General features: G+C 36.0%; 1 protein-coding gene and 1 long non-coding RNA gene across 8 annotated transcripts in view; one reads left to right on the plus strand and one right to left on the minus strand.

Annotated features, from left to right (window-relative positions):
* Window positions 1-25,501, minus strand: part of Atp9b (ATPase phospholipid transporting 9B (putative)) — a 278,807-nt gene that overhangs the window by 252,602 nt on the left and 704 nt on the right. For all 7 annotated transcript variants that reach the window (XM_010605561.3, XM_010605560.3, XM_010605556.3 and 4 more), the window contains exon 2: window positions 8,666-8,839. In XM_010605561.3, the coding sequence (XP_010603863.1) occupies window positions 8,666-8,802 (137 nt within the window). In that variant the 5' untranslated portion in view covers window positions 8,803-8,839. The remainder of the gene's footprint in view (window positions 1-8,665; window positions 8,840-25,501) is intronic.
* The window catches only part of LOC104849242, a 25,744-nt gene continuing 2,758 nt past the window's right edge, over window positions 2,516-25,501 (plus strand). The window contains exons 1-2 of the long non-coding RNA XR_776705.1: window positions 2,516-2,576; window positions 4,947-5,117. This is a non-coding gene — a long non-coding RNA (uncharacterized LOC104849242). The remainder of the gene's footprint in view (window positions 2,577-4,946; window positions 5,118-25,501) is intronic.

Consider the following 25,501-nt stretch of genomic DNA (forward strand, 5'->3'; position numbering starts at 1 on the left):
GTTTGTAATAGCTAAATCTTGGAAACAGCCCATTTGCCCATCCGTTGGAAACTGGATAAAGAAGATGTGGTTTTTCTATAAAATGGAATATTACTCAGCCATAAAGAACGAGAAAATAGATTCATTCATAGGAAAATGGATACATATTGAAGATATACTCCTAAGTGAAATAAGTAAGTCACACATGTGTAAATACCGAATAGTTTCCCTGGTGTTAATAATCTGCAACAATGCATAAGATTCTAATAAGATTACTGACATTTAGAAATGGGAAGAAAGGAGCTAAAGGTGTAGGGAAGGTGGGATGGGTGGGGGAAGAGTAAAAAGGGAAAAGAAAAAAATGTGAGATAATGAAAAGATGAAAATAAAGTGTTTGTAGATGGGGAGGGGAGGAGGGGATGAAGGGAGGGCAGAGGTAAAGGGAAAAAATGAGACTCAAGACTTGTCATGTAGAGGTACAAGATCCCAACAATGAATGTAACTGTACTGTATCCCTAAAATGTACCAATAAACTCAATTAAAGCTGAAAAAAAAAAAAAGAAGAAGGCAATTATAAAATAGCAAGAAAACGCATGGAAAAAGAACAGGGACTTTAAAGTCATTTTGGAGACTTTTACCAGCAAGTGAACCTGGGGAACTTCTTTAACTATCTGCTTCCTCTTCTTGTGAATTCTATTATTATAGGCAGCTAAATGAGATAAAAAATTAATACACAGACAGGGATTGGGCTCTCAAGGTGGTGAAAGATGGAGTGGAGACATCAGAACTGTGGCTGGAGGTACATCTGAAGAAAGCAAGCCCTTGACATTAAAGTCACAATGGCCAGACTTAACCAATTAGTCCATTAAATCCAGATATATACATCAGAGACCTACATGGGTGACCGGAACACCTGAGTCCATCTCTTCCCCAAAACTTTCTAGTTTTACAAGTTATAAATAAACCAAAATTAATAATGTCATCCACATCCCCTTGCAATATGCTCTGCTTCATTACTGGGTCAATGTTAGCTAAACAACTGTACTTGTAATCGTACTGGATGATTACAATTTTGGGGGGTGGGTATGAGACAGGGTCTCACTATGTAGTTGAGACTGATCCGGAACTCACTATGTAGCCCAGGCTGGTCTCGAACTTACGGCGATCCTCCTACCTCAGCCTCCCGAGTGCTGAGATTACAGGAATGCGCCACCATGCCCAGCTGGTTGATTGCAATTTGACCGCATGCATGACTTTGCTGTATAAAATGCTCCTGGAAAGGGTCCCAGTGGCAACCCACTTCTGGGACCCCTCTTGTCTCTCAGAAGGTATTCCTATTCCCCAATAAATTTTTCCTTAACTTTCTTTGTCCTTTGGAATTCATCCTTCAATTTCAGGGGACATGAACTCAGCACATCTGACATCTAGCAGGTTAAGTTATATTTTTGCTCTATCACTATTGCCCTAGACTCCCAACATCCCATCCCAAAACTCACAAACCTTGAACACAAAAAGAATGCAGTCCTGCATTATCCTCTATAGCATCCACTGTCCACATATGGGCATTTTAATTTTAGTTAATTAAAATTAAAAACACACTTCCTCAGTCATACCAGCCACATTTCAAGGGTTCAACAGCAACCACTGGACATCACAGATCTAAACTATTCCCATCATAATAATGAAAGCTACTCAACACCATTATACACAAAACACACTAAGAGCAGGTGGAATGTGTGCTACACATGGACATACTTCTCTTCAGCAATTCAATACAGCAAAAATTCTTCTGGAATGAACTCAGATATAAATTTTTGTTCTGCAACACATAATTATCTAATTTGACATTTAAATATACACGAGTCAACAGAGGATATACAAAGCTGAGCATTTAAAAAACATAAAACTTATGAAATGTGAAATCAACATATTCATCTACAGACACTACTTATGCAAAAACACAATGTCTGCATAACCTGAGTGCTATAAACACCAATTAGAACAGAAACCATACATCCTGTCCTGTAATCCCAGCACTCAGGAGGCTGAGGCAGGACTGCCATGAATTTGAGGCCAATCTGAGCTACACAGTGATTTAAGGCCAGCCTCAACTACATAGCAAGACCCTATCTCAAAAAGCCAAAAAAAAAAAAAAAAAAAAAAAAAAAAAAAAAAAGAAAGAAACAGTATTAACACCTCTGTCATCATTTACAGGGTCTAGTGCCTCCCTTGTTAACCTCAGTCTCACCCCACAAATACCAAGTACCAGTCACTAAAAACATATGGTCCACATTTTATTCTTTATAGCCCTATATAGATAAATCTAAGATTCCTAGACTTCTACAACATAATTAAGCTATTCATACCACTTTGTTACTAATACCTTTTAAAGAATAAAGTATCATCACCAATTATTTCATTATGTTCAGACAAAATCAAAGTGGTTAGGGAGCCACTATGAAGTCACATGATACATCACAAAACGGAATGAATACAGTACATCCATCATAAGCTTGAGGTTTGAAATACCCTGGAACTGCCACTAGATTAGGTAGATGGAAAATACTATCAGAAGAAGAAGAAGACAGATTTCAATGGTAAGAGTAGAGGGTGTAAACCTCAAAGATTTAAGATAATACTGTAACAAAAGAAAGAATATTTAAGTCTTATTGAACTAAGCAAAATGAAATTATAGGGAGTTTTTAGTGCAAAGTAATGTGAGAAAAACATATTAGAAAATACTTAAAAACAAGTGGGAGAACCAAAAAGAAGTCCTTGAAAGAAAGACAATGAGAGGGCCAGGGATTTAGCTCAATGCTTCCACCACTTGCCTTGCAAGCACAAGGACTGGAGTTCAATCCCTGGTACCAAAAAGAAAAAAAAAAAGAAACTGAGAGCTTTCGTTAATACCATTTCTATACATGCTAAATAGATTCTAAATTATTATTCAGAAAAAATATATTTATACAGTCTTATACTGTCATGATCAATAGTAAGTAAATCCATTAATGCACAAATTACACTTTTTCTTAAAATGTTTTACAATTAGTAGCTTTTCACAAATGCCTCCAGTCAAAATAATACTCTAATATTAAGTATGTTTTTATATCAAAATACTGTCTTCTAAAATTTTAGCCATAATTAAATAACCCCTAAAATTTAGCCTCCTTCCTCTACCCAACCCCAAATTATAGAAAAGTATTACATCTAAAAGGTACCCCATGACAAAAACAATGCATTACTCATGTCTTCTTAAAAAAATGAACATTTTCCCATGCTCTGCATCCCAAATGTTTTAAAGATTAATAGAAAGTGCAGAGGTCATGCAGAAGGAGGAATAATCCCAGCATTTAATATCTCCCCTATCCCCTTGCCTGCATATGGAAATGCCATTCCAGGCTCCATTTTCCAAGGGACAAAGTGATTTTTTGATAACAAGTGAAATACAAATCTCGTGAGAAAGACCATCAACCCAGATCAGAGTGCTATGTGTATCAATGTGCCTCACAATTACATACTTACAGGAAGGTATATTCACTGTTTGAAATTCAAAAGTTTTAAGATAAATTTCAGAAAAGTTTTTTTAAATGTTCAAGTTGGAATTTTTGCCAAATAATAAAAAAGGAGAAAGCAGATCTTAAGCCACAAAGAAATCAAAGACAGCTCAGTCCTTAAACTCATGATAATAATTTCAGTCTCATGACTCACAAAATCTACAAATAGAAATGTTGTCATATTTACAACTCATTAATATTAGTTACAATTTCATTTGAGCTTCAATATTCACTAAGATTAACTTCCTGCAGTTAAACTAATTTTTTATACTTTCTCTATGAACCATCATCTAATAATTTTAATAACACTGAATTTTATAACAGCATTTTGGAATTAAGGTGGCAAACACTCAAAACAAAAAATTTCTAATAAAGAAATAAAATAAGCTAGTTCCTAAATGTACAACTAGCTCTCTACAACACAAGTTTCTAATTTCCATAATAATTTCTCACTGTAGCAGACACTTAAGAGAACAAGAATGTGACAATATCTCAGGTTACCTCCCATCGCACATGGCAACAGGATACTCTAGTGCCATATAGATTGAATAGAACTGGCCAAGATGGTTCAGATAGCTTTTCCCACAGGATCAGGATTTATTAAGACAAAGACTTTATGGACACATCTAGCGTATTTTACTGAAATGTTTCAATGTTCCCCAAACTGGACTATTTTTTCTGCTAACATCTATATTAATTCACAATGATGTGGGGGTCCAAAACAAGCCCTTTCACAACCAGGGCTGTAAGGGCTCAGGCTAAAACAGCCATAATGGACAATTAGCAATAAAATTATGCCAAATTCAATACAAATTCATGACTACTGATTATTGATAATCTCTACCAAAGTATGACTAAATTTTCTAATTTCTTCAGTACACATCTGTAGCCTAATCATCTGGATCAAATGATACATATTCCCAGTTAAGAACAAGATAAAAGTCATCTTCTCCATCACTATTTCACTCTTCCTCCCCTCCAGCTTTTTACCTGTCCTTCCTTCATTCTTCATAGATCTGTATCACATATTTATTCTCAGGATCACCATCCTTCATAAGGCTTCAAACATCACCAAAAATAATAAGACTCTCAAACTTACATTTCCAGAACTAAGAAAACTGTTTGTATTAGACCGATCCTCCTGCCAGTGCTTTATGTTGTTGTGTTTCCAGATATGATGGATTTCTAAAAGAAAACTATAAATTGGTTTAAATAAGGAACATCTTTTTTTAAAAATTAGAGGTTTCTGGGTACCAAGTTTTGAACACAAAGGAAAAAGTCTTGAAGAAAAGTAAGAGTGCTGTTCCAGTAAATACACAAATGATAAAAAAGTGAAACAATCTTATTGCTGACATGGAGAAAGATTCAGTGGTCTGAAACAGAAAATTAAACCAGTCATAATACTCTTTTAAGTGAAGCTTAATCCAGACCAGATCCAACTCTCTTCAATATGAAGGCTGAAAGAACTAAGGAAACTGCAATGGAAGAATTCGAACCTAGCAGAAGCTGGATCATGAGGCGTTAAGGAAAACTGTCTCCATAACACACAATCACCACCACAAAATGAAGCCACAGAAGCTGTAGGTAAGTTACAGAGGTCCAGCTGAGGTAAATGACAAAAGCAACCACACCAAACAGCAGATATGAAATGTGGGCTAAACAGCCTTAGACTGAAAGAAGATGCTGCTATAGGGGAAAATTAGAGGGATACTGAAAAACCACGGCAAAACACAAATGACTAAAATTGTAAAATCATCACATGCTTACCTGTGGTTAACGAATGCAATGGCTGACAATTGTGATCATCACATGCTTATCATGTACTGAGCTTGAAAAACATGTACCCTATAATATCCTGTTTGAAAGTGTTACATTTACTGTATGCTGATGTTGTCCCCTTCTTAGAAAACAAAGGCTAAGACCTTGACTGGCCTAGCCCACACCAATCAGCAAAACAGTTTGTCCCTATAAGAATGAACACATCTCATACTCACTGGCAGATCCTGAAAAGGATGCCCTCTGTCTTATTCTGCTGTTAAGATGGCTCTTCTGCTTCTTCTGCATTTGCCACATGCACTATACCAGTCTTGATTCTGCCATTTTCCACTGAGTCCCTCCCACTTCTTTATACTTTGCTGGAGTGAGGACAAAGACTCAAAGAGAGGTAGTGGGTCACTAGGGGGGATTCCTAGCTCCTCCCACCCACCCCAGACCTCCACTGGATGCAACACTGCCACCTAAGACTGTCCCAGTAGGCGAGGAAAAGCTAACAGCTGGCTTCAAAGTTTCAAAGGGTCAGCCAACTCTCTTCACAGGGGCTAATGTGACAGATGACCTTAAGCTGAAGCCAGTGCTCATCTGCCCTTCCAAAACTCCTAGAGTCTTAAGAATTTTGCTGTATCTTCTTTGCCTGTGCTCTACAAATGAAGTAACAAACCCTGGATGGCAGCACATCTAGTAAAGTAAAAAATGACAATGGAAATTAGAATATATTTGAACTGAGTGATAATGAAAATAGTCTTCAAAATTTAAACACATCTACTTTTAGAAAGGAAAAGGTAAGGGCCAGGGATTTAGCTCAGCGGTTCAGTGGCCTGCCTTGCAAGCGCAAGGCCCGGAGTTCAATCCCCGGTAACAAAAAAACAAAAAAACAAACAAACAAAAAAGGAATAGGTGGAATAATGGTGATTTGAGCAGTCACCTTGGGAAACCCGAAAATGGACAGCAAATTAAACTCATAGAAGGTACTGGGAAAAAAAATAGAAGACCAGAAATCAGTAAAAGAGAAAGTGAACACCCTAAGAAGGACAGAGCATTGCTTACACAGTGTTCCACAGACAATATTTAACCTGAACCTAATGATGAGAACACGTCAGACAAACCAAAACACAAGGGATTCTATAAAATAACTGATTTGTATTCTTTGAAAACGTCAAGAGATAAATGACAATCACTAAATAATTACTCCCAATTAAAGGAAACTAAACAGGCATCCTACTTACATGAAACATATAACCACCTGCGGGACTAGAAGAACTATGCTACAAAAGACATCGTAAGGAAAATGGCATTGAAAAGAGATCTGAAATATATTCGAAGTATTATATCATTTTTAAATTTCATGAATTTGACAACTGGACTGTGATTACATTAAGAAAGTATCTTTAAGAATACTAAAGAATTAAGATGTAAAGAGAAAAGAAATAACCTCGTCTGAAATAACTCAGAAAAAAAGACATAAAAAGAATGAAAAATGAATGTGGTAGAATATTTAAAACTTGGGAAATCAGAGACAAAGGCACACAAGAATTTTCTACACTCTGTAACTTTTCTGTAAACTTGAATTTATTTCGATACATATTTTAAAGTTTAAGAAAGCACATAAAAGAGGACAAGAACAAAGGTTAACTCTTCAAAAATAAAACTGATAATAGCAATTTTTTTTAAATATGAAAGTACTGGATCTTATGTATTATTGCAGATTATTCACATCAGAGAAACTATTCGGTATTTACACATGTGTGACTTATTTATTTCACTTAGGAGTAAATCTGCAATAATACATAAGATCCTAATAAGATTACCGACATTTAGAAATGGGAAGAAAGGAGCTAAAGGTGTAGGGAAGGTGGGATGGGTGGGAAGTGTAATAAGGGAAAAGAAAAAAATGTGAGATAATGAAAAGATGGAAATAAAGTGTTTGTAGATGGGAAGGGGAGGGGGGGTGAAGGGAGGGCAGGGGTAAGGGGAAAAAATGAGAACCAAGACTTGTCATGTAGAGGTACAAGATCCCAACAATGAATGTAACTGTACTGTATCCCTAAAATGTACCAATAAACTCAATTAAAGCTGAAAAAAAATATGAAAATACTGGTATCAGAAATTTTAAAAGGTGACATTATGTAGATCTTGTATATCAAACAATACCATAGGAAAATACTACGAACAACTTTATGCCAATATAAATTTGAAAACAGATCTCTTGAAAAATCACAAAATATCATAACAGAAGACAAAAAAGTCTGCAGTCCTAAATCTGTTCAAGGAATGAACTCTGTAATGAAATGTGTATCCACAAAGAACAGTCCAGGTATACTGGAATACTGGCTTTTTAACCTACAAAATGTTTTCAATAAACCATAGGCAATTATTATTAGTATCATCAATTAGCAATTTTTAAAACACTGATTAGGCAGGCATGAAATTCTTTCTTCATATGAAATCTTACAATATACAAGAGGTGATAGATAGCTATACTCTGAAAGCTGAATAAGACATGATGAACCATCATCACCTTTATGTTGCCAATTTCTGAATCCCACTTCCTGCATCTCCCCAGAAAACACTGAGAATACCACCTCATGAACTGTCCCAGAAATCAAATCAGTTATAGCAACATCTTTTGCAAATTTCCAAGGGATAATGTAAGAGATGATGAACAATATGTTTTTCTACAAGTATTTACTTTCTCTTTATAGATATAGGGGTATAAATTCATACCAGCAACAAAGGTATTGACTACAAACCTTGAACAACAGAAAGACTATAAGCACTGTAATTCATCTGACAGGCTCTTCTTAAGTCACAAAGCATTATTACTCAGCTGTAATCTATTCCTAGGGGAGTACACGGCAATGTCTGAGATGCACAATGTGCTTTCACCTACCACCTTCTAGTCAAAGGCAAATCAAACCAGTTTATCTCAGCACCAGGAAACTTGTTTTAAATACACGTTTTTATTCGAAGTCAAAGCATTAAAGCTGAATAATTCACATAATTATAGTATTACTGAACTGCATGTTATAGGTTCATATCTATATGAATATGATAAGAAAGGAATACTATTTATATATGTTGATATAGTAACCAAACTTTATTGTACCATACATTAATTATAAAATCAATTCCTCCAACTTTTAACCATTGAAACTTCTCATAATAAATGTGGCTTTCTCTTCCTTTTAGATTAGCATTGTTTGATTTTTGACTAAGGTTATTTTAGTACTCCATGATGCCACAGTGTCTTTAGTTTTTATATCTACATCCATCAATATATCCAATAAATATATTAGGAGCTACATTTATAAATAACCTTCATGCAGAAGAAAATCAGATAACAATGGACAACACACCTGGTACAGAAATACTTCCATCCACCACAGACAAACCACTCCAGTCCTCTTTTCCTTCGTGTTATCCTAGCTCGTGGTAATGTGTGGTAATCACTTTCATCATTCTCAAAACCTTCTTCAGACATCATCAGTGGCATTTCATCCAAATGGGCAGACTCATCCTCCAGCTGGTACCTAGTTAGAGGTAAGAACAGGCAGCTGAGCCAGACTACAGTCTTCTGTTACACTATATGTTTTATTTAGGGCAATATTTGGCATAATTTTACTAATTACTCAATATTTTCCTTACATTAAGCTGCCTTCACCTGAAGTAAACCATTATAAATAACAATACATAGTAACATTACTTTCCTTTGCAAAAAAATAAATTAGTCAAGGTAAATACATAAGAAAAAGGCTGTGTAAAAAAGCCTGCATTAGTTAAAGAAATCTACAATATTCATGCTGTACACATAATCTTAGAACAGACTCTGCAGTGTACAGTCAGGCAACAGCACTACCAGGGCTGCCCAACTTTCACTCAATACATTTAATCCAGTAATAGGAAAAATAAGCATCTTTACCATTAGCCAAAAATTTTTATCTCCAAATAATACCTAAATAATTTGTTACAAAACTATATAGTCACCAAAGTTCTAGAAACAACTTTTAACAAAACATAGTTGTCTGTACACCCAAAGGTCTAATTACCACCCTTGGGTTTATAATCAGAGTCGATACACTGAGATATATAAGGAATGATACTATGTCCCATTTATGATACTATGTCTTGGCTATGTCTTTACTGAAACACTCTATTTAATGAAAAAAGAAAGAAAGAAAGAAAGAAAGAAAGAAAACCTCAATGGCCAGCATACATTTTTAAACCAACAGTAATTTTCTGATCTCAAGATAGATAGTAGCCCACCATCCACACTCACCTTATCTTTCCTCAATCAAACCTTTAATAAATAAAAACTTACCTACTGAGAACAATCAATTTGTCAGAAACTATAATGGTGACTCAACAACTATTGCCTTTTTGTTGTTGTTGTTGTTGTTCTGGTCCTAGAGATTGAATATATGCCTTTACACCGAGCTGCATCCCCAGCCCTTTTTTTTTGAGGCATGGTCTCACTAAGTCACTAAATTGTTCAGCTAGGCATAAAGTTGTGATCCTGCTACCTCAGCCTCCCAGGATATTGAAATTATAGACCACACCCTGTGCCACCATACCCAGCTGCTGTCTTAATTTTACATTAAGCTTTTGTAGGAGGTATCATCTTGATATGAAAATTAAAGCAAGACTTCTGGGTTGCTGTAGGACAACGGCAATCACTTAAATTGAACTCTCCCCTCATATCCTCAAAAATCCATATAGAAGACAAATAGAATCAACCAGAATCCACAAATAAAACATAACTAATAAGGGACAAGGATTTAGCTCAGTGGTGCCACCACCTCTCTCACAAGCGCAAGGGCCCAAGTTCAATAACCAGTACCAAATAAATAAATAAATAAATAAGAGACAGAATTAGGAAAAATAAATATTCCAAACCAGCACAGCCAATTACACATTAAAAGACATCCTTGCAAGCACTTGTGGGTTTCTCCTGAAGAAAAATGAAGGCTCTAGGACAGTGGAACCACTTGTTTAAAGTGCTGAAGGAAATTAAGTATCAAAACAGGATGCTATAGCCAGTAAAACATTTTCAGATGAAGGAGAACTATAAGAGAATTTGTTGTCAGCAGATCTGTCCTAAAAGAATGCTAAAGAAAGTTTCAGAATGAAAAAAATGATACCAGAAGGAAATGTGGGACATTAAGGATAATGTAACAGCAACAACAAGTTCTTTAAAAATACCTATTCAAAGTAAAAATTATTATTCAAAGGAAAAATTATAACGCTGTATGACTGTTTTCAATGTAAATAGATGTGAATACAAATAACAACTGTAACATAAGGAAGAGTAGGCAGTTCTATACGTGAAGTGATAAATGATAATGGTTAAGTATACAGTGAAAAGTTAGCTATGTATACTGCAATTCTTAGAGGGACATTTCTCAACAGAACACTATTAACATTTTGGGCCACACAAATCTTTGTTGTAGAAGGCTACCTTGTGCACACAGAATGTTCAACAGCATTCCCAGACTTTATGCACTAAATGTAACCAGCTCTGTCCCCTTGCTGAGATAATGAAAATTGTCTCTAGACATTGCCAAATATCCCTGTAGTAAAGAAACCACTACTTAAAGGGAGTACTTAAATATAATAGCATATAAGGCCAAAATATTAAAAGTAAAAGAATATATGATGCAAACACTCATCAAAGGATATTGCACAATGATAAAAGGATTCACCAATAAGATCTAGCAATCTTACATGTACATGCACCTAGCTAGCACTTAGCACCTCAGCTTCAAAGCATACACAGCAAACTGATACAAATGGAAGAAAACAGACATTCACAGTGGTACTTGAAGATCAAACTCTTCTCGCAGTAACAGAAAAAAATCAGAAAGGATATAAAGATGTAACCACATTGTCATGCAACTTAATATAACTTAATATAACTAGCACTACCCAACAAGAACTCTTCAAGTGTACAACAATAATTCATCCAAAAACCTTATGCTAGGCCACAGTACCAACCTCAACAAATCTAAAATAACTAAAATCATACAAAATAATGATACTTGATCACAATGCTTTTTAAATTAGTAAAGAAAGATATCTTAAAACTCCACAAATACTTCAAGGAGAAAAACATATATATATATATAATGGGCTAAAGAATAGCCAAAATTCTTACACACAAAGCAAAAAAAACAAGTTCAAATAATCAATGATTTAGAGAACAGGCTATCATTTAGATCAAAAACTAGACTAAAAAGGAACACCTGAGAGCCAGATGTGGTTATGCACACCCATAGTCCCAGCATTCAGGAGGCTAAGGCAAAAAGATCACTAACTGTGAGTTCGAGGCCAGCCTGGGCTAGATAGTGATTTCAAGACCAGCCTGGACTACACAGCAAGATCCTGTTTCAAAAAACAAACAAACAAAAAAAACACCTGAAGGGTTTTTTGACCAAGAAGCCACAGAGAATGGTAAAACTGATGACAATGGCTGAAATTTAATGAATACTAACCACAGCTAGACATCAGGCCAGTTACTTCAGATGTCTGTACTCTGCACCATAAACAAATTTAGCAAATGAGACACTGGGGGAAATACGCACAGCATAAGACAGAAAACTGATCAATAATTATCAACAGTTCTTACAAAAATGTAATAAAAGCACACCTTTCAAATGAGCAAAGACAATTAACAAAGAAGAAATATATATATTTATATATATTTACAAAACTATGCTCAACCACATTTGAATCCCTGGAGCACTCTTGCAATAGACACTTTGTGCTAAGCACATCCTAAGTGAGTGTTAAAAACGTAACAGTGAACAAGGTACACACAGTCCCTGACATACAGGGGTAATAAAAAACAATGGTATTTAAATTTTAAAAATATTACAGTAAAATACACATGAACAAAAATAAGTGTGTTTGAAGAGAAGGGGGATACATTGGCTATTCTAAGGAGGAAGATTAATGACAATGTACCACTTACTGTAACAAAATTTTCAATTTAAACATTCACTGTAAATTTTTTTCTTATCATGCCCCATTGATCTACTGTTTACAGCAATTCCTGTCAAGCAGAAATATGATTTTGTGTCCTTACCCACCTTATTCACCAGATCTCGCACCATGTGACTTCTGGCTCTTCCCCAAAGTTAAAATGACGAGGAAAGATAAATATTTTGAATATATTCAGGATAACCAAGGAAGCCATGACTGGACAACTAAAAATATTTTCACAAAAGAGGATTCTAGTATTGCTTCAGTAAGTGGCAAGAATGATGAGATAAGTGTGTTCAAAGTGAGGAGTACTTTGGGTTTTGGGTTTTGGGTTTTGGGTTTTTGTTTTTGTTTTTTTTGAGACAAGGGTCTCACTATGTAGTTGAGATTGACCTGGAACTCACTATGTAGCCTAGGCTGGTCTCGGAGTCACAGCAATCCTTCTGCCTCAGCCTCCCAAGTGCTGGGATTACAGGCATGCACCACCATGCCCGGCGTAGAGAAGGAGTACTTTGAAGGGGGTTAATGGCAATGTTGTCAGGCTTGACCTGATCATGAAATGGTTAACAAATATTGTCTTTAATTCCAAGCTACAGTTTAACAAGATACAAAACACCACAACAAAAAAGGCAGCCAATGCAGGTGCTGTCTCCTGAAAAAGCTGTGCTATCTCAGACACAGAACACAGTATGGGATGTTCCCAACACAGAGATAACAACTACAAAGTACAGCATCTTTTCAATGCCAGATCATCTGAAAATATCCATACCCCTGCTTTGATAACTATTTGCTCTGACCCCTGTATGTGACAGATATGCCAGACCTCTTTTCCAATGCCCTATAAAGCTTTCTTCCTTTTCTTTGATCGGGGCTGGTGGCCCTTTGCTTGCCATCAGTCCACCTCTCCCTAGGTGAATAAAGTCTGTACCTCTTTGCCTTGACTAGCCTGCTTGGGTGGTCTCATTCCTTCTCATTCCTAAATAACCCAGGCTGGCCTTGAACTTCTGCCTCAGCCTTCCAAGTGTTGAGATTACAGGCATGCAACACCATGCCTGGCTTTAATTTAATACATTTTTAAATTTTAATCATTAACCATTTTTTCTATCATACCTTCTATAATATACTTGTAAATACAAAAGTGGTAGGAAGAACACAGAACAGGGTTGTAAGACTAGAAGTGACTGGACAGGTCTTCATTGGCTTACTCAGGGGGCATCCCAAGAAATGTGGAAACATGATAAAAATAAAGCCAACTACTACAAGTCTAGGAAGACCAGCAAGTGGTACAAAGACTGTAAAGAAGACAAAGATGGCCAGTGGAACAGCAGTGCAGTAGAATTACAGCTGAAGAGGCAGGCAGGGTGTGCCAGAGGAGCACCAGGAAGGCATTTCACTCTAGTTCCAAGTGTAAAGGGAAGCCACTTAGAAGGTTTGAAGCCTGATAATTTGTTTCCAAAAAGAACTTTTAAGTCAATCAAATACAAACAAGAGAAGAATATACCTTGCTTGTCAAATGAAAAAAGTTATTCTTAACATTCAGCATGGCCAAGTCTTCAACAAAGAGGCACTCAACTGCTGGCAAGTGACAATCAGTAAGTAAGCACTGCAAGCTTTTTATTTTTGTTAATGTCTACCAACTTTAACCACAGGTTCTAATTACCCATAGAAATTAAACATATGTACAAGTTCACCTACAAAAATGACTATCACTGATGTGCTGCTTAGAAGAGTGACCAAGGAAACAGAAAAACTTTAATATACATGATTAAAGATCTGGTTAAATATATTGTGAAGTGCTGTATTGTCACTGAAAATAACAATTTGAAAGATTTTGATGAATGTTAAAAGAAACAGTCACTTATTTTCACCATATTTGAACACGCCACTCCAGCCATCAAAACGCTATGCATTTTAGTGTATGAATAAAATCTACAAACAACTCCCAACTACTCTTGATAACATCACAGAACTTCCTTACAACATGAAAATTATATTTTAGATGATTTAGGCAAAAACAACTACATGATCTGTAAAGTAACAATCTTAAAACACACAATATTTTTCTCTTAAAAAGTTCTTTTTTCTTCTCTGTAGATCACACGTTTTAAAATAACTGAAAAATGAATATAAAAAATGAAATTAAAATGCAAAACACCACTTAAATGCATTATAATATAATACAAAAAATAGATTTCTAGTCTTTTTCATTAAATTCTCCAGGCATTGGTGTCACACTTTAGCAAAAGTCACAATCTCACCAAGCTTACCACCATAAAAGCAGTGTGGTGAGTTCTGGAAGATAATAAATATAAGCAACATCATGTTTGGTAACCTAGACTTCAGAAATGCAGCCTTTGAACTGGCAAGTAATTTATTCCATTTCCAAAGCAATTTTTCCTATTGTATTGAAAATTTCACCTCAGTATTTAAAAACAATAAGATGATGAATAATGGATTTTTTCAGAGACAGGATAAGCAGAGAATCTTAAGTATCTTTGTTGCCTAGTGTCATACACACTTAATTGGTTTGTCACTCAAGAAAAATCAACTTTTCTAGCAATTAAGTATAATTCTGGAAACATATTTTTAAAACGAGTAAAAACAATGTGAACAAAGACGACAGAACAGATGATATAAACCTAAGAGTACTGCCATGCTAAAGAAAGAGGACAGTTATCGTAGCTGCTGCCAAAGGCTTTAAAAACGTAGAAACTTTCAACAGAATATTCAAGTACTGGAAGGCATATAATTTAAGTGTATCCAAATAAAAGTAGGTCAGGACCAGGGATTTAGCTCAGTGGTGCCACTGCCTCTCCCTCAAGAGCAAGGTCCTATGTTGGATCACCAGTCAAAAAAAAAAAAAAGGAAGTCAGTGCAATAACTAGCCTAAACTCACATTTTACCTAAAGGATCTAACAGCTTTAGTTTCCATTTAGATTAAAACCATTGTTGAAAAGTCAAATGATATTAAAAGGAGAAATACATTTAAAATTCGCCTAACACTCAAATCTTTATTGAGAAAAATAAACATTTCTCCTTTATCCACATGCTAATAAAGAAAAGTACATATGTTATAAAGAAATGTACATATTCTCTTCATCACAAGAAGCTACCAAATTCAATTATATCACTTACGAGCCATTAATAAATAGCAAACTCTATGAACTGATGAGAAACTGGGATTCTCCCTCCTAAAGCAATAGAAGAGATAACAAATATTCTGGGTTTGAATGCTTTCTCCCCACCCCAAACTCATGTGAGGGAAGATTAATCCCTATGCAACAGTTTGGAAGGTTGTGCCTACACAGAAGTGTTTCAGTCATGAAGGTTAATGCCACTACAAAAAGGGTTTGGAAGAATGGGTTCACTCTCTCCTGTTCTGCCATCAGGGAACACAAGAAGAAGACGTGACCAGATAATGGCACCATTATATCCCATCCTTCAGAGCTGTAAGAAATAAATTTTTGTCTTTTATAAATTACATAGTCTCAGGAATTTTGTTACAGCAGCACAAAATAGACTAAGAAAATGATAAGAGTAAATAAGCAAATTAATTAAAGAAATGATACCTGAAAAACATACCTTGACCTTAGCAGCAAAAACAAGCAAAAGGAAAAACATCAGTCTCTTGAGTTGAGACATAATTCCCCATATGAACTGCATATACAGTAACTCTGAGCTAGTAATTTCTAAAAGGTTTTATAAAAAGCCTACATATCAAATTCCTGAAATAAGAAATTACATCAATGCTATATATAAATTGAGACAAACCTCTGAATTAGTGGTAATGGTACGACATTATGGTTTAGATCTAAAATGCCCCCCAAAATTCTCACTTGGAAGGTGAGACGTAGTTGAAAGGTGCAAGTCACTAAAGTCATGACTTGGAAAAATGTATCTCCCCTCTTCTGTAGTATACAGCTTTCCTCCTGTTCTGTCATGCTATTTTTGCCTTGGAGCCAGCTTATCACAGACTATTCCCAATGAATTAGAAGTCAAATTGAACTTCTCCTCCTTTAAGTTGTGAGTTGTATGGGTTCCAGGACAGGAAATGTAAATGCCAATCTAGAAATTTAAAGTTCCCTGGCCTGTTAGCTCAGGATATATATTCCAGATACCTAAAATTGTGATGCTCCCTATGAGTAACTCTATTTTCATACAAATACCACTAAGGTACAGGAAAATCAAGTGAAATGTTCCTACACTAGCAGGTATAAAGAGTTTCTTACACTTGAGTGAAACTGTGGATCCCTTTTAAAGGAAAGTCTTATAAACCTGTACAAGAATGTGTCTGATTCTAAGGAATCCTGGGTCTGAACAATTAGATAAATACTATCTTAAGACTCATTTGGGGGGTTAAGGTGTAAAAATGGTAGAATGTGTGCCTAGCATGTCTTGAGAAAGGGAGGAAGGGGGAAAAAGAAGGAAGGAAAGAGGGAGATTCAAGAATTGAAGAAGGAGCCGGGTGTGGTGGCACATGCCTGTAATCCTAGCATTTGGGAGGCTGAGGTAAGAGGATCACTGAGTCCGAGACCAGCCTGGGCTACACAGTAAGTTCCAGGTCAGTCTCAACTACACAGTGAGACCCTGTCTCAAAAAACAAAACAAAACAAAATTGAAGGAAAGAGGGTGGTGCAGAGAGAGGAAGGGCAGGTGGGAGGAAGGGAAAATTCTGTACTCCCATCCCCCCCAAAAAAACCTCTTTAATTGTGAATTGCCATAGTAAGGAAGAGTTTTATATTTACAACTAACAATTAGATTATAAAATATTTAAGATTCAGAGAAAATTGTGTAATCGTGTATAGACCTTAAGAATAAGAAAATTACCATTACAAAAATCCATTACATCTTTCAAAAAACAAATATAGTATTTTGCAGATAATCAGACAATAGCTATCTCTTCTCAACAGAAGTCTCTTTTTAAACACTAAAGTTTATTATAATATTGTATTGCAAATGTCTCTAAGCATGGTCAATAGCTCTACTGCTGGAAAAAGTAAAAACATTACTAACAGACTTGGAAAAACAAAATAATTGTTATAGCTTGTATCTACATGTCTCCCCAAAGCCTCCTACACTTATAGGTGGGGATTTTTGGAGGTGGCTGAATCTAGGGTGGCTGAATACTAGGATTAAGAGTGTGTGGCACTACACTGGTCCACTAATTTATTATAGTTCTGGTGTGGATATAGGATTGCCCACCCTGGGTGTGGATGGCACCATTCAAAAGGCTTGTAGCCTGGATGGAATAAAAGAGAAAAAAGTGGCTTGCTGCTTACTGCTTTCCTCCCTACCCTATTATGGACTGTTTCCCCTCTGCCATGGCCCCCTACCATGACACCCTGCCTTGGAGCCAGATGACCACGGACTGAAACCTCTACATTTAATAAATAAAATAATAAAATAAAATAAGCCTTTCTTCATTTAACTTGTGGGTGTTGGGTATTTTGTCCCAGCAATAAGAAAAGTAACTAAGAGAATAATATTCAATGTCAGTAGTTGTTCACTCAACTGCAAAGCTAACTTGTATAATAGTTATCATTTAAAACACAGACAAGAAAAGTATCAAGTTAACAAATCCCTTCCTCTCAGATATTCATGAAATTAATATGCAGAAAATTGTCCTAACGCATAATTGCATTCCTTATAAATCATGACTTTGCTTACCTACTGACATAAAAATGGGACAATACTCACTTTTAATAACAAAAACAATGTAATATTGAATTTTTTAATGTTTACTATATGCAAAGTACATTTAATTCTTCCCTTGGAAAGTTTTATGAAATAAAAACTCAATGATTAAAAAAATTTTAGGTAAGTTGCTAAAATTTACCAACATTATCTTAAATATGTTGTGTTCTAAGCTGGTATAATTATAGTGAATGAAAAATAATTTCACTTCTCAGAAAACACCTTTAAAATTACTGAATTTCTTACACATAATAAGAATAAAATGACTGTTTCATACAATTTAAGTAAGAGGCTTTGAAAACTCCCAAAATAAAGAAAAGCCCATATAAAAACAGTCCTTCATCAACTACAACGTGACTTTCAAATCACCAGAGTGGAGATTAGACTTCATAATATAGGGGCTGGGGATTTAGCTCAGCGGTCGCCACCTGCCTCGCAAGCGCAAGGACCCAAGTTTGATCCCCAGTACCCAAGTTTGATCCCCAGTACCAAAAAAAAAAGACTTCCTAATATAAAACTTTGTTTTTACTAAAATAAAACACTGTTCCACTTATACTTTAGTGGTAGGTGCTTTACTATTATATAGCACATATTTCACAAAACAGAAATATTAGAAAAATCAACTTTATAGCTTTAACATATCACTTTACAATTTTGAAATGAAATTAGTGATTTGTTATACACTAAGTCAAAAGTATACTTAAAAGGATAAATTCTGATAGATATATTTTATCTCAATAAAAGAAATCTATACATTCAGGTGTTTAGTGGTTGAGGGGATGGAAATGGGTGGAGATGGTGGCTACAGGGTAAGAGGTTTCTTTTGCAGATAATGAAAATGATCAAATACTGACTGGTATCTATGAACATACTAAAAACCTCACACAATATTGTAACTCTAAATGGGTGACTTGTATCAAATGAGAACACTATCAAAAAGCTGCTAAAGAATGAAAAAACAGGTAAATAAAAGTAACGTTGAAATAAAAGAGTATGGCTAGGGGCTTAGCTCAGTGGCAAAGCAGATATCTAGCATGTGTGAGGCCCCAGGTTAAGACCCCAAACACCAGACCAAAAAGGAGGAGTGGAAATAAAAAGAAAAATAAATAAATAAATTGCCCCTTCCTTACAATTCCTGACCAAGCTGGAAGATGTATTTCTTTCTTCTCCTCCCACTAAAGACAGCCAAAACTCTGAATAAACTATAAATGAAAAAGTGGAGAGTGGAAGACCAGCAAGGACCCAGGACCCAAGGTGCAACACAACAGTAAATCCAATGTTCTCTTCTTCTTTCACATATTCTGTGTTGCATACTAGATAGTTAGCAGAAACTGAGAACAGACTGGCTCTCCAGCCAAAGGTTCAGGTAAGGGGTCCTGGAAAGAAAACTTTAAGACTGTAATTATGCTACTCCATCCAAACAAGATGGAAAAAGTACAACCCATCCCACACAAGACAACTTCCCTCATCTAGACTCCTTAGCTGTAAGAAAACACCCTCCTCAACAGATGTGGTGGTACACACCTGCCATCCCAACATATGGAAGGCTGAGGCAGGAGAATTGCCATGAGTTTGAGGACAGCCTGGGCTACGTAATGACTTCAAGGCCAGCCAGCCTGAACTACATAGCAAGACCCTTTCTCAAACAAAACAAAACAAAACAAAACACACTCTCCTCATGGCCCAGATGGTGTCAGAGATGGCCGAGGGAGCACAAGGTCATCCATCCCACCTGGCACCTATTCTGAGGTACATAAACAGAGATGCTAAACTTGAATCCCTATTTTTTTAAAATTTCAACAAACTGAGTTTAAAGATCTAATTGGCTTTTATTAGCAATTCATGAGTCAGGCAGCATCCTACCTCCAAAGTATAAAAGCACTCCAAAGGAGTAAGAAGAGGTTTGCTTTACATGCAGAAATGGTTGAAGGAACTAAAACAGCTGGTCATATCAAAATTATTTTCCTTATAGGGTTGAAACAAGAGGGACTTCTTTATGCCAGCTCAGGCTGATTGGGGCCCTAGAGATTGGCTGCTGAGAATCTGCTGGGGTATTTTTTTTTTTTTTCAAAAGTATCCTATTTTATGTTCAGTTTGATTACTTACGTAGCCCTAGCACAAGTGACTACATTTTGGTTTAGACTTCTGGGGCCTAGTGCAGGAGCTTAGTCTTGCAAAAATTTTACTCAACACTATCAACCAGTGGCACTAAGGCATGCTTGCCCATTCCTACCAGTTCAGAGAAAGTCAACAAAGCAGAAATTCCAGCCACCTTCCATAGGTAATAACCCCTCAAGCAACCTCAGCGGAGGCCATGAGGACTTGATAACCAGGCCCTCTTCACCTACCAGCCAAGCCAGTATCAGCAGGGACTAGTGAGAACCTCATACCCCATCTGGGCCCAGCAACAACAAGGTACTCTCCCCTACCAGGTGTCAAAAGTAGCTATGTGGGAAATGAGTCCCTTCACCCCATCTAGCAGAAACAAGTCAACACTCTACATACTTCCCTCCAGCCACCAGAGGATAAAGAGTTTTAAATAAGGTCCAGAGTCTAATACCCAAATGTCCAGGACATAATTTTTTTTTTTAAATCACTCATTTTGATCCCCTGTACAAAAAAAAAAAAAAATCATTCATTTTCCAAAATCAAGGAAAAACTCAACTTGAATGAGAAAAAGAATCAGATGCTAAGATCAAAATTACATAATGAAATGTTATGACAAGAGTTTTAAACACTATAGAAATGTTTCAATGTTTCATGAACATGTAAAACAAATTAAAAAATAATTTCAAAAATGAGAACCAAGACCTGTCATGTAAAGGTACAAGATCCCAATAAGTGTAGTTGTACTGTGTACCTAAAATGTACCAATAAATTTAATGAGGAAAAAAAATAATAATTTCAGCAATGACAGCTGATACAAAGAAGAATAAAATGGAATTTTTACACTAAAATATAATGGATTTGCTCAAGAGCATGGAGACAGAAGGAAAAAAGAAAAACCAGTGAAACGTGAAGATAGAATAGAAATTGCCCAGTAGTAAATGAATTTCAAACAAATGTATGGAAATTTAGGAACTAGATTGGCCTCAATAAAAGACATGGTGTCATGAAGGACACAGAAGAGATGTCAGAGGCTCAAAAAGTATTCAAATAGCAAAAAGCTTCTCAGATTTTACAAACACAAACTTACGGGCTCAAGCTAAGTGAACCCCAAACTAGTAAGTATAAAGAAATCCATGCAAAACCGATAATAATGTTACTATTGAAAACTAAGTAACAAGAAAAAAGCTTTCAAGTAATAAGAAAGAAATGACATCCTACCTGAAGAGGGCAAATGATTCAACTGACATCAGATTTCTCATCAGAAATCATGTAGCCAGAAAGAAATAAAGAAGTGTCATCCCCAAATCCAATATGCCTGAAACCACAGACAGTACTTAACCCCACATATTCAAATTTTTACCTATACATACATACCTATTATATAAATTATGAATTAGGCATAGTAATAAGTTAAAAACTATAACAATACAACAGAACTGCCAACAATATACTTGTAATAAAATGTGGGACCATTATGAAGTAAAGTAAGAGTTACAATACTTAAGCACAGTACTACAATACTGAGTCAACACAACAGTTCAGTTGAGACCACTTCAATGGTACAGAAAAAGCAGCTAAGTTTACTGAAGTTTAAAGGGCAAAGTTAGGCTCAGAGTGAGCAGACTCATACCAGTGGAAAGGAAAATGGTACAGACATGTGCTCAATGAGTTGGGCTTAAGGATTTGAAATGCTCAGTCTTTCAGAGCATGATTGACAACACAGCAGACAGGGTACTCAGTCAGTTCATTTCCACTGCAATTGTCCTTTCCCAGCTCTGCCTCCAAGCAAAAGGCCCCAGGACAAAGGTCTGAGGGTTTAGCCCTGTGGGGTTTGCCCCTGAGGTGGTCAGGTTCAGGTGAGAGAAGGGGGAGTATCCCATAGATCCAGCTGTACTATCGATATTACCAGAGAAGGAACACAGCCACAACCAGTACCTAGGAAAAGAAGTCTCTGAATTCCAGGGGACTGATACTTCTGACTCTTACACAAAGAGACGTGGCCTGAGAAAATCTTTTTCCCCCTCCTGCACCATCAGGAGAACAGGCACTATGTAAAAAAGGAAACCAAAGATCATAACATTGCCATCGAACTAGAGACCACAAAAGTAGGCTGGGACCTATGGGACTAAATCTCAACATGCCAAAATAAAAGATATAAATAGGACTCAAATTCTCCTAACATAACATACAAAATTCCCAGATACAATCAAAAACCATGAGTAACAGCAAGAACCAGATCATTCAATTTGAATTAGAAAAGACAATCAACTGACATTAACACTAAAATAGTTGAGATGATAGAATTACATGAAAAGTATTTTAAAGCATCAGACCAAAAAATGCTTTAGCAATCAATACAAATTCTCCTGGAATAAATAAATTGTAAGACTGAAAAATAGAACAGAAATAAAACAATATCAAACGAGTTCAATAACAAAGAAATCATGGAGTTCAGAATCAGTGAACTTGAGAACCAACGAATAAAACTTATATAATCTAAAAACACAATGAAAAAAAAAGACTGGGGAAAAAAGGGCCCAAGGGAATTACTGATATGACATTAACGTAAGATCCAGTGTTCATATCATGGATACGAACAGATAATGAACAAGTAGAAACAAAAGTATTGTTTTAGAAATAATGGTTAAAATCTCCCTAAGTTGGGTGAAAGATAAAAACCAAGAGTCAAAAAAGTTAATAAGTACCAAAAAAAGATAAACTCAAAGGCATCTCTATAAGACATATCAAAATTAAACTTCTGAAAACCAAAGACAAAGAAAAAGCTTGAAAAGCAGCTAGAGATAAATGAACACAGTACCTACAAAATACTGTAAACCAACTTGGGTGACAGTGGAATCCTCATCAGTGGATTCATGAAGCAAAAAGGGAGAGGCAGATTTTTCAAGTGCTAAGAACTGGCAACCAGAAATTCTAATCCAACAAAATTCCCTTTAGGTGTAAAGAGAAAATGAAGCCAGGGATTTAGCTCAGTGGTGCTGCCTAGCAAGTGGAAGGTCCCGAGTTCAATCCCCAATACCAAAAAAAAAAAAAGAGAGAGAGAAAATGAAGACACTCTTATGTGACAGAAATTTAAAGATTAGTTATAGAAAGTTTTTTATAAAGAAGGGAAACAGAATTTTGGAATATCAAGAAGAAAAAACAGTGCAAAAGGGAAATACAGGTACATGCAAGAAACTATCCTTATAATTATGAGTTTTACCAATATCTGATGACTGAACTGTATTCTAACACCATCTAATCCAGTCCTCAGAACATGGCATTTAAAGTGTGAGATCGAAATGGAAAAGGGACTTCCAGGCTTCACTGGAAACAGTAAAATCCCAATACCAACACACTGTGACATCCAGATCAAACACTTGAAAACTATGCACAGATGCTCGAAACTCTACCGATACAAAACAGTGTTCAAGTAACTGCCCCCACCACCAAAGGCAAAAGAAGAGAAACATGGGAATGAGAATCTGAAGAAACAAAACAATAAAATGCCACGCTAACGTTCTAACATATCAATAATAAGTACCTCAAATTTAAATGTCACCAATCAAATAATAGCTTGGCAGAGTAGATTAAAATCACAATCCAAGAAGAAATCACTTCAAATTCTAAAACACAGACAAGCAGTAAAACAGTATGAAAACCTAGATCCAAAAAAATAGCATGAGTGGTAAAACTTCGGAGTAAAGAAAATCATGACAAAGTGAGATAGTATATTTAAAAAGGACAATAAGACACACAGGTAAATACCGAAATTTCTATGGTGTGAAAAACTAAAAGTGTAAATAAGATCCAAATTTATTTACTGTATAACTGATAAGGGTAAATATGAAGAAAAGGGCTAACTGTGTAGGGGAAGTGGGAAGGGTAGGGGAAAGGAAATAAGGGACAAGAAAAAATATGAGAAAAGAAAAATATGGAAACAAAGTCTTTGTAAATAGGGGAGGGTGGAGGGGGTGGAAGGGAAGGCAGGGATATGGGGAAAAAATGAGAACCAAGATCTGTCATGCAAAGTTAAAAGATTCCAATGATGAATGTAACTGTACTGCATATTTTAAAAGTACTTATAGGCAGGCATGGTGGCACATGCCTGTAATCCCAGCACTCGGGAGGCTGAGGCAGGAGGATCGCTGTGACTTGGAGACCAGCTTGGGCTACATAGTGAGTTCCAGGTCAGTCTCAACTATACAGTGAGACCCTGTCTCAAAAAAAAACCCAATAAATAAATAAATAAATAAAAGTACTTATAAACTCAGTAAGATTAAAAAAAAAGGACAACCCACCTAGAAGACATTGGATTTGAATGTGTATCACCATTAGAGCTTCAAAATACATGAAGCAAATCTGGCAAGACTCAAGACGCAATAAAAACCTATTCTGAAATGCAAAGCATATTTCCAAATAGTTATCTCCTAAAATTAACTATTTTATAAAGAATTATTAACGCAATTACTCTTACAGCCAACATCAACCAGGAAAGGAGAAATTGCAGCTCTGGAAAACCCACTTCCTCAAAGGCACTCTGAAAACGGGCACGGTACATATAGGTTTTCCTGTAATCCTTAACGTTCCCTTAAGAAAAAACATTATTTGCCATTTTACAGATGAAATTAGGGGTCTATCATATATTAAATAAGCTATCTAAAATCAGTTAACTAAATGGGTCAACATCTAATTCAGCTCTACAACAGTATATGCTGTGAACTCTTCTATACAGTGTTAGTCTCTCAGCCAAAATTTATTTGAAAACTCAGATTCTGAATCAATGGAATACTGAGTGAAATCTATATTTTTTACTCCATGTATTGCTATAGTTTTAAAAGTTTCTTTTATAAAACAGTATTCTGTAAAGTTTCTTTTTAAACAAAAATTTTATCTTCTTTGGGTGAAATAGGTTAAATACGAGCTAAATTCAACTAGTACCCTAGGTAGGGTATGAGACTTCCATTTTAAACCAAAGGTCTGTACATCTTAATTCAACCACTGAACCAATTGTGGCTCCATTAAACAATTTAACCTTTCCAAATCGCCAATTCCAATACGTAAAAGCAACATTTCTTGCCAACAAAAAGCACTTTCTATATACATGTCTAAATACAAAGTTGACTTAATAGGCAAATCGAAATGTGTCGCCCACATCTCACATCTGTGACAATTTGTGATACTGAACGTATGCTTTTAGCACTGTAATTAAAAGTTGCACTCCTCCTCTCAGTCAACGTGGTCCAACGGGTAAGTTTGGGGGCCAACTGTGGGCTATCAGTTGAGGCGACACCCGGAATCCCCGCCTCGTAACAGGAGAAGGGTGACCCCCGGATGGCCCCGCCCGCTCCGGAGTCACCAGCTCAGCCCAGGCGCCCGGTTCCTAGGCGCTCGGCGGGCCGCGCTAGCGACGC

This window comes from Fukomys damarensis, unplaced genomic scaffold (genome assembly GCF_012274545.1).
Source record: "Fukomys damarensis isolate Sample0158 unplaced genomic scaffold, DMR_v1.0_HiC HiC_scaffold_30, whole genome shotgun sequence".
Classification (NCBI taxonomy): Eukaryota; Metazoa; Chordata; class Mammalia; order Rodentia; family Bathyergidae; genus Fukomys; species Fukomys damarensis.